The following is an 11,181-nucleotide window of genomic DNA, read 5'->3' as shown; positions in this document are numbered from 1 at the left end:
TTAAATGGATAAATATTCTGATTGAATTTTCGTTAAAAGATACTTGTTGGTGAGGTATCACATATTTTATCACATAAAAGAGGATGACCAACAACTTCACGCCGTCACTGAACTAGACACACATGTACATGGTGTTCAAGTACATGTACATGCAAGTGCATGTACATGTACAGTCATGTTCAGTTTTTTTATTAATCGAAATTAGGGGTGGGTGGGTGGGTCAAAATAATTTGGAAAAAAAGTCGAAATTTTAAAACATTGAACATTCTGAATGGCCCCTTAATCCGAAATTCAAAAGCGGTGGCGTCCGGAAATTGGGCACAAATTGGCGGAGTGTTCCCTAACGTGGCGCACTTGAATAAATCTCGGAAAATTCCAATTTAACATTTAAGAATTTCTGTAAACTTGATAAATTCTGATAAACAATTATTATCTCTACTTACATGCCCAGCCAGATGTTTGTCAGAAAATTATTTTCTTATTTTTCGGGGCATTTTTAAAGGGTTCACTTTGCACTTGAAAATAAAATCGGAAAATCACGCCAATGTAGTTTTTTCTTCTAACTTTGTTACGGGTAAATAAACTAACGATTTATGAAGAGGAGTGTTTAGAACTTGATGAAATTTCACTTTCTTGGAAATTTCAGTTAAACCTTTGCTCTAGGTAGGCGCTACAGGCGAAAAATCAAAGTGCGCTACGTAAGGGGCCGCGCCACGTTAGGGTACATCAACAATATTAAGCTTGAAAAGTGCATGACCTAACATACTTTTGTGTTGATTTGAATAACATAGAGCTATGTTGCATGTGTGTAAATAAGCCAGGATCGAAGATCACGCCTTAAGCGCTGCAGCTACATTGTGGTTTCAGACAGGCAATGTATTTATTAAATTTCCATTGATTGTAAACAACTATACAACACTCGATCTTTGGACGGAGTCGTTCCTGTTTCAAACATCAAATTGTCGGATTTCGGTTCAACGCGACTCTGGAACGCACTGAAACGGGCGTCAAAGCACGAAAAAAGATAAGAAAAAAAAAAGACTCGGCTCAGGTAAGAATTCGTTTTAACTTTGAATGACTGTAACCATCTATTTTATTGGCTATTTTCGAGGCTACGGCTATTGCTGTTATCATACTTTATTTTATATGACGTGCCTTCACATAGTCACTTAACCCTAAGGGGCCGGGGAGCACGGAATCCGCCCCACCTCGAATTTTTCCGCGATAGACTTGATTTTTTTTTTCGCAACCCGAGCTGTTACGACTTTTTAGCCTCGAGTCTTGCGCATCTTTTAACACAAACATTTTTCCGCCGCTAGGCGCCGTGAAAACTGAATTTCCCCATATACGTAGTGTACACAGAGCAGAATTACCATTCATGCATATGAATAATTAATTAGCCATAATTCCAAAATGACCTATAGTCATGACATTTCTTGGGGTATGTTTATGATAAGTTGTGCTATGTAATGTACCGAGTTTTATAATTTTTCGTCGCTCGATGGCCAAGATCTTGGGGGGGGGGGGGGGGCGGATTCCGCCCCCGGCTAATAGCTGGTCAAAATATTTCTTTATGGGTAATTTTGAAGGACTTAGTTTTTTACTGTTCATATGCACATTTGACAAGGAGTTCCTTGTATGACAAAAGCAAAATAGCGCCCTCTTACATGAAAGGATTTGCTAATAATGGAAAAGCTTCCACTTTCTTGCCACTTTCAATGGAAACAAGTATTAAGATCTTGTATGTATTGTTGCAGCACCTATAGTAATGTGCATAAAAACAAGATGAGCTGAATTTCCACTGCGTGTTTCCTTTAACCCAATTTTTGTTGTGTGATTCCTCACTCTTTGAAAGGTTTGTGAAGAAGCCTGCGAGTGAACAATGGCGTATAGCTGGGGCTCAGTTCATTTTCGAGAGGGACATTCAATGGGTCAATGACAACAAATCACTGATTTTTGCCTACTCCGTTGTAAGTTGAGCGGAAGGCCGGGGCACGTCCGTGGTGGGGTGGGGAGGGGGGCATGCGTCGTTTACCCTCCTACTTTATACGCCACTGCTATAGAAGATTTTCCACTTCAAGTTATGTTCATTCACTGAAAGTTTCCGGTCAGGCTCTTCAACGTATTCGATTTTGTTCCCTGAAAGAATTTTGACATTTGTTTTGTTTCTTTGACAAAAACGTTTTTTTCCCCTTCTATATAATTATAGGCGTCTGCGCTCTGAAATTTTTATTTTTTATTTTTTGAGCGCCACAACATCTGCCCCTGGAAAGACTGGTTACCGGTTTCCACTTTATATATTTTTAAAGAGGTGAGAACTGGGAACCCATCTATCCTATACGAGAACTAAATTAATGTCAGGCCGCAAATGGAAATTTGTGAAGTAATTAACCGGGGGAAACCTCGACTTTCCCCCGGTTGTTTTCGAACCTCACAATGTGCTACGTAATGTTTGTCTTATGATTGCAACCTTCGCCACGTGTGCAAACCTTAATTATTCGCATACCTTAATGATTTAGGGGCATTTTTTGTGTAGGGATCTCATTCAATAGCCCTGAAACATAATGTTGCGACGTTTTGTTTACATGTGCCAGGCGCAGATTCGGGGGACCCCCCCCCCGCCCCCAGCTCGGTCCCCCTAAAAAAAAGTCATAGAAAATCTGTAAAAATTCAGTTCACAAAATACAGTTCACAAACGCCAGTTCACAAAATACGGACAGAGCTTGCTTGATTAGGGGGTATTTGTACACTATTCATACACTATTTATACAAAGGCCATCAACATGTTCGGACTTATAAAACGAAATTTCAGCAATTGTTCAGCTAACATTGTGAAAAAACATTATGTCTCTCTTATCCGATCTCGTCTAGATTACTGTTGCATAGCTTGGGACCCATACAGACAAAACCACTCTTCTGTTGTAGAACGTGTACAAAACCACAGTGTTAGATTTATCTGCAGAGACTGGAATACAAGCTATGACCCCCCTTTTTGAACAATTAGGCTGGAGTAATCTCCAAACTAGAAGAAAATTCATTCGTTTGGTTGTGTTTTAATGTGTTTTAAAATTCTTAAGGGCTTCATCAATATTAATGCCCTTCATAAGTTTCATCCAGCCTCGAGAATTGGGCGAAATGATACTAGCCTGAAACTCAATATTCCTTTTGCCCGAACTGATTGTTTCAAACATTCGTTGTTTATACGTACTGCAAATGAGTGGAATAGTCTGCCTGAACACGTCATCCAAAGTTCATCTGTGAATGTGTTCAAAAGTTCCCTGTTTGATTTTTTGACCTTTTAGCTTAATATAGCATCTTTTTATTTTTGTTTTTTATTAAGCAAGTTGTTCGTTACATATTTTTACATATTTTATTAGATATATATATATTTTCAACTTTAATTTTTTTTTTAATTTAAACTCTTTTAATGCTTCACTGTTGTGTGTATTTTGGTTTTATTGTGCATTTCCATTGTTGTTTAATGTTATTTTGACCCTATCTTTCAGAATTACATTTACTAGTTTAAACGATTTATTGTTGCGTGTAATTGTTTGATAATATCTCTATTTTATGTCCTTTGTTTTTGTTGGCCAGTTGGTTTGAGGTTTTTTTTCCCCCTTTTAAATTTATATGTAATTTTTTTAACGTTTTATTATTGTGTGTAATGTTTGTCCGCGAATCTATTTTATCTTCCTTGTTTATTTTTTTTTGGTTGGTCATAGGTTTGTTAATGTTAATTTTACTTTTTCTTTTCTTCTTATGCATTAAATTTCAAATGTATCCTTTTTGTTTTACAGTTTACATGATTACTTTAAATGTTTATCTTTAACTGATAACTGTTAAGTTTTTATAGTATTTTATACGGGAAGTGGTTTAAAATGGGCTGTACAGTCTTTTCACAACCCATGACTTTGTCAACAAATTTATAGTAATATTCTGTAATATAGTGTTAATAATCGTCGGATTTGAACAGCGCCCCCATTGAAAGTATCTCTTGATTTTCGGAGGTCACGTGTCCGGAGAAAAAAAAACTGTCAACATTTCAGATTTATTTTGCTGATGAAACCCTTCCTGCGAAAATTCCTGGATCCGCCCCTATACGCTTGCTTTTAGGTACTTGGTGGCTCTCGTCAAAACATATTTTATTGTTTCTCCACACGATTCAAGTTGCAAGATGCCTTTAAATGTTCTCCGTGGAATGCCGTTACCCTGGCGAGCGCTGGACAGCAATCTTCAGGGTGCATTCGACTTAGATGTTCGGAAGAATGATGTGTTCGTCATTTCCTACCCCAAATCAGGTACGCCCACTTCAGACATTCGTGATATTTTGATTTTTAAAATCAATGTTCAGATGAGCAAGCCACATAAATAATGGAAGAAGATTTAATCCGGGTCTCATCTGGACTCTATTATGCGACCGAGCTTTTGGCGATATGCTGACGTATCCTTCTCTTTGTTTGAATCCGATGTTTTGAAACCATTTGCAAACATTGAATATAAAAAACATTATCAAAAAGCCGACTTGATCGACGGTAAATATCCGACTCCATGAAATGTGGACTAGTATGTGGTAATATTGCGCATGCGTAAGTACGATAATAGGAGAGTGACCTGGCATGTTCGAGGGATTAGGCCTAACCAATAATAGCGAAAAAAGAGGTCCGATATTCATAGGAGTCAGATTTTCATATGACACCGGCGTTGTTCCTGCAATCGGAAAGAATTATTCATTTTTGTTTGCAAATATAAGCTTAATTTGTTTTCCAGGAATCTCTTTTTTGGGGTGTTCCTTTTATATATATATATATATATATATATATATATATATATATATATATATATATATATATATATATATATATATATATATATATATATATATATATATATATATATATATATATATATATATATATATATATATATGTTCTGGCAGGTACAACATGGTTAAGGAATATCATCAGTTACATGCTGGGATGCCCTGAGGAACAAACCAATATTGGTCTGCCGTTGGAACTGAGCATGTGCAGTGGCGCGTCAGAGGAGGAGTTACAAACAGCGCCCCCAGTGTACAAGCTGATCGAATCTTGGCTTTCTCCGAGGGTGATCATGACCCATCTGCTACCCCATCTACTGCCTGCTCAGCTCTTTCAGAAAAATGCCAAGGTATCAAGATTCGATTTTGCTTTCAATAAAATAAACTTCACGTTCAGTCTCTTGCTCCCGTTTAATATTCCACTTTGTGAGCCACCTTGTTTTCTCCCTTCCTATAATATATCTAGTTCGTATAGACCAATACGGGCATGCTATCACTTTTATCACGAAGCGAAAGAATGCTAGCTGTTGTTCGCGGTCAATTGAAATTAAAAGATTTGAGATACCCCGCATCGAAAATTTGATGTATTTTTTTCCGCGAACTGTACTTCCGATTTGAATGAATTTGGTGACAAAACATCCCAAAACATCCATCTGAAAATCTCTAAAGGTTCGGCACGGAAACAAATTGCGAGGCGATGATGTCGGGGGAAAAATGTAAAGTCATTTTATGTATTTCTTTGTCATTTAATACCAAACAAGAAAGTTTGAATTACAGCATGACTTTGGAGTTAAGAAGTCCCTTTTATTATTGTATAATTCTTAGCAATATACTTTTACTATATTAATAAATTAAAGTTATCATATCTTTTGCTTTAGCTTTTTATTACAATAAGAATAGATACATCATTTAATCTGATATATAAGATAATTGACATTAGTTGCTTGGTCAAGTGTCTTTTGTTTACTGTTATCTGAATATATTAAACAAACACCCGAGGACAGACACACACAGGGAGAAAAACATATTCTTTGTTGTCCTCGAGAGTTCATCTTTTGTTGAAAGCGGTCCTCGATTGAGTTTGTGTGCTTAGTGTGCAGTGTTATATAAAAGGGACATAGGGAAAGATAATACCTTGTCCTCGAGATTTATGTAAAACACGACTGATCTTGTAATTCTTTACGACTGAGGACTTGGGCAATGGGGTGTGTGCGATTACATTAACCCGGAGAACCTGAGCCAGGTCCTCGGGAGGTTTTTATGTACAAACCTTGCGGGAGATGACGAGAAAAAGTTAGGGTACAAACTATAAGAACAAAAGAAGGAACAATAGGAGGTCAGGTATAGGATAACACGATTGCTCTAACCTTACATAGTCTTTGTGGAGGTCCACGGGATGCAGGAAGCGTGAACGCTTCGTGGTCTTGCACACGTCCACACTAGGTTCCCCTTCTCTGGAAAACAGATTTAAAGGCATTTTGGGTTAGGTTTATCTGTCGCAAAATGAATTAACAAAGGAATGTCCACACTAGGCATGTAGCGTAAACATGTGTGTTCACAGTGGGAGTAAAATCTCCACTGAGTTTTCCTTAACTACACGAATACAATTAAGGAATGTATGTAAGGTAAGGCTGTGAACATGGACGCGTTCATTCAGAATTTCAAACCGTGGACGCCAAAATGCCGGAGAACAAAAGAGAACAATATCGTCCGCGTTTCCCAGCATACGTCGGCGATCGGGGTCGTGCATGTACAAAACACAATATGGGAGTCTTCTTAATGAGCCTACAAACAAAAGAGGGACAACAGGACGTCCACAATTGACGGTGTGAATACAACTATAGTCCTACGTACTTGTTCTACATAACCCGAGGACAGAAACACAAAGGGAGAACAACAAATCCTTTTAGTCATATCGGGAGCTAGGTCTTTTGTTCCAAACGGTCTTCTGTAGTAGGTTTGTGCGCTTAGTCTATGGGAGTGTGTTATAATATACAGGGACAAAGAAAACACATAGCATTGCCCTCGGGAGTACAATAAAACAAGAGCGGGGTGTGAGTGTGGGGATTTTTGGGGGGGGGGGGTTGAGGCGTTGCAGTCTAGTAAAGCATAAACCAAGCAATGAACCGCGTGTAGGCCTAATTTTCAGTGATGACAGAATCTTCTCATCGATGTGTTTTTACACAGGTTTTATACATTGCTCGCAACCCTAAGGATATAGCGGTGTCGTACTTTCATTTCTTCGAAGCACTGAAGGCGCCAGACCCTTGTCCTTCCTGGGAGCAGTTTGTTCCACTCTTCATGAAGGGAGAAGGTAAGTAAAACATGTATTGAGCTGAATTCTTGAGGTGGGCGTAGCTGATCAGTGATGGAAATAAGGGGAAGGGGTATGCTCTAAATGCTGGCTCTTTTAAATTATGTTCAAAAAGTAAGTTCACGCTTCTTTTGAAACTTTATAGGAAACAATTTGATGTAAATATTATTCATCTATTTCTGCCATCAATTTTTGTTTTAAAGTTCCATTCGGATCCTACTTCACCCATGTTAAGCAATACTGGGAGATGAAACACCACAACAACTTCCTGTTTCTCAAGTATGAAGATCTGAAAAAGGTACGGTATTCGCGTAGAAAATAGGGCCTATGTTTTACAATTCTTATTCCCAATTTCAAACTATTGCAATTTTTATCTCTTAATACTTTTGTCTCAACTTGTTCTTTTTTCTTTCCATTTTAATTTATGAACATTAGAAAGTAGTTTTAATTACTTATTTAGTGCATAATTCGGCCAGTCCTGTTCTATACAGCAAATGGATGCCTTGCAGCTTACATCAATTGTGTTCTTGCGTGTTCATAGACTTGAGAAGACCCTTTCGTTCTCTCAAAGTCATTTCATTTTCCTTAATAATGCATGACTCTACAAGTTAGGGGTCTGGCAAAGAGTATCCAGATTGTGCCTTGAAAATGCTTTGAAAATACTTCATTTATAATTTTGCACGTTTTCTAGCAAAAACAAAGGTATTCACTTTTGAATTACGGCATTGAAAAAATGAACTAGAAATCTGCCCATTTTTCTTGCGCAATAATTACATCTCAAATTTCGAAATATTTCCAGGGTGGGGATTGGGGGGGGGGGGGGGCATCTTGGCCCCTGGCGTCAATTTGTCTCAGGAAATGAAAGCGACAGCACCTCACAACCGGAACTACTACAGGGGCGGGTCCAGGATTGTAGTAGGGGGTGTCAGGCCCGTCAGATTTTGTTATGTTCGATTTTTGATTGTTACGTTCGACTCGGATGCGCTACTGGTTGCAGACGCCCAAAAGAAGAGCAAATAATTTTCGTAAAAATATAACAAACAAATTCTACTTTCGTTTAATGAGAAAACAAACATTCGAATTCACTGAAGAGCACAAGGAGAATAACTTTCGGCAGATGATAATTTATGTTGCAGGAAGAACAAGCTGTCATCAAACAAGTGGGAGCATTTCTTGGCAAAGAACTAGACATCCAAGACATCTCATCTATCTCGAGCAAATGTTCACTTGAGAGCATGCGCAAAAGGTTCAGTGAAAACACCCAGGCAATGTCCAAGATCATTGACGAAACAAAAACGCAGTTCGTGAGAAAAGGTAGGGTAAACGATAATGTTTTGAGGTTATAATAGGCTTTCCCGGTTACTTAAACACACATTCAAATTCCTTTTTTTCTGGGGGAGGGGGAGGGGTGGGTTGGGGTATTGTGTTGTGGCAGTAGTGAGGTACATGTAATTAATCCGGTGTGAAACTATAAGTGACATGTACCAGTGTACAATTTTGAATAAAGAAATCTTTCCGTTCTCGTTAGTTTTATTTGGATTCCTACCCAAATTACACTTAATTTATTTCCCTCCTCCAGGGAAAGTTGGCGACTGGCGGGAATATCTGACGGCAGAGCAGAGTCAACGTTTCGATCAACTGTATGAGGAACATCTTGGCAATACTGGCCTGACATTGGAATGTTAATTAACGTCCTACATAGCAGTGTTGTAGGACTCGAGTCCAGGACATCGGACTCGAGTCACATTTTTCATGACTCGGACTCGACTCGAGTCACGTTGTAAAATGACTCGGACTCGACCATGATGACTCGGACTCGAGCTTGGTGACTCGAGACTCGAGTCACGATTTTCATTAAAAGAAAAAACCCACAACGTTACGTTTTCAGGGGCCGCCGGCGCACGCACGCCCTGCGCCTGCATGCACGACGAGCACCCCGCAGGCCCGGTGTCATGCCAAAAAGATTCCGGTATCATGGAGGAGGTTTATTTTAAGGATTGGAATTAAAAGGAAAACACATTTTGGGTCTAAACAACATCTACTAGCACGTTTGTGTATGGTTTAAATCGAGGATTTTCTTTTACGGTTCCTCTTCCCTTTTCCTTTGTTTGTACTCTTTCGCAACAGCTCTCATTGGTTTTGTACACGTTTTCTAATCGAGGTCGTCCTCGATTTGGTTCCTGTCCGCGATTCACCGATGATGTTGCACTTCTGTGTCCTCGATTTACACCATAAACAAACGCACACACACACACCCACACCCAGACACACAAGGTAAACTGTAGGCCTATACACTGAGATTTACTTCAAAGACAGAATGGATGATTGAAAAATAAATCTTAAAAATTATTAGTTTGGTGAACAGCTAAGAACCAGTGACTGGAAACTCGGACTCGGACTCGAGGCTTGTGACTCGAGACTCGGACTTGGGGCTCGGACTCGACGCTGGTGACTCGACTACAACACTGCTACATAGTGCGCAGTCGGCTTGCCGCATTTTATGGTTAATTGTTTTAATTTTCATATCAAATCACAAAAACATAATTAACAAGAATCTACAATGCCAAAAAAGGTCAAATTTTTCCCAACTTTTTACCCAACGTTGGTACAATAGTCAACATCCAAATATTTCGAGCGAAAAATGCCCAGCGGCCGTTGGGCAAACACATTTACCCAAAACTTGGGAAAAATTACAGACCTGGGTACATTTAAACATTGATTCGAATTGTTGGTAAGCAATTAACTGAAATATGGTCAATAATGTTGACTAGTTGTTGGTTAGTATTTTCTCAATTATTGGTTACTAAAGAAGAGTCATTATGTTGGGTACCATATTGTATAGATTTGCTCAATTTTAGGCCAATTTTTTGACCAATGGTTGGTGTTTGCGGAATGCTTACATAAGAGATACCTTTAAAGCGAGGCTTGATTTTTTAAAAATATTTTACTACAAACATCATCATCAAACAGCAAACTTTTGAACAATTTTAAACACTTTTAAACTTAACACTTTTAACAAAACCCTTTAAAGCATTTAAAGGGGAGTTGATCACGCTACATGCGTTTTTTTAAATAATGATCTTTTTCAAATACGATTTTCAAAGAGATGATTAAAATTTAAATCTGCAAAATTTCCCTTGATCACCTGACAATAATTATGACTTGGTGTTCAATTATTTTCAGAATTAAATATAACTCGAGTCCAGACAACATGTTCTAAAAATGTATATGTTGATGACTTGCTGTTTAATTATTTCAGAATTAAATATAACTCGAATCAAGATAACATGCTCTAAAAGAATCTGTTGGTGACTTGATTTTCAATTACTACATAATTAAATAAAACTCAAATCAAGCATGTTCTGAAGAAAAAATACAAAATGTCAGCTCACGATGATCGCATTCTGTTAATACAATTCATCAAACTGTTCAAAATTATGTTTGATATTGGAATTGGGTCCTTTATGTGCAAAATGGTAGATGCGTCTCAGAGTAACATGGGTTCCCCCATTAATTGTTGGCTTTGAGTCTGTATTTGTTTAATAAACTGTTGTTAAACATGTCATATAAGGCATTTTAACCAATGTATCTAGCACTCTACAATTCAACTAACGATGAGTGTTTTTTTGTTACAATAGGCCTTATGATGGCCTTCATCAGAGACTGCTGTGATAAAGTCCATTTCTCGATTATCACAAACGCGTCTTTTGGCTCTAGCACAGATTTGCTGTACACGACTAGCACGTAGGGCTGGTTTTGTCTCACCAATGATGTCCACATATGTTAGCATATTTATCATGTCCTTCATGAAAAGAAAATTCAAACAAAAACAAAAAATGAAAATTAAATAATTCACTTAATTGAATAACTTCAAGGAGCCCAATCGCAACACCCCCAAACAAAATCTAGCAAATGGGACAAAATGCACTCAGAGCCCTAATTAAAACATGTGTGAAGCATGCATTGAACAAAGGCAGTGTTCAAACGATGTGTTAATTCGCACATTTGAATGAGTGCACATGTGGCCTCTGATTCACGTCGAGTAGAAAGG

At 38.1% G+C, this 11,181-nt stretch overlaps 1 protein-coding gene across 1 annotated transcript; it reads left to right on the top strand.

Moving 5' to 3' along the window:
* Positions 1–4,089: 4,089 nt before the first annotated feature.
* On the top strand, positions 4,090–9,258 carry LOC119722931 (sulfotransferase family cytosolic 1B member 1-like). Its single transcript, XM_038193336.1, has 6 exons — positions 4,090–4,298; positions 4,937–5,166; positions 7,004–7,130; positions 7,334–7,428; positions 8,267–8,444; positions 8,710–9,258. The coding sequence occupies exons 1-6, from the start codon at positions 4,175–4,177 to the stop codon at positions 8,814–8,816; spliced, it is 861 nt and encodes a 286-aa protein (XP_038049264.1). The 5' UTR covers positions 4,090–4,174; the 3' UTR covers positions 8,817–9,258.
* Positions 9,259–11,181: the final 1,923 nt, after the last annotated feature.

The sequence above is a fragment of the Patiria miniata genome, unplaced genomic scaffold, assembly GCF_015706575.1.
Source record: "Patiria miniata isolate m_02_andy unplaced genomic scaffold, ASM1570657v1 HiC_scaffold_16, whole genome shotgun sequence".
Classification (NCBI taxonomy): domain Eukaryota; kingdom Metazoa; phylum Echinodermata; class Asteroidea; order Valvatida; family Asterinidae; genus Patiria; species Patiria miniata.
This window is presented reverse-complemented; position numbering and strand designations above follow the sequence as displayed.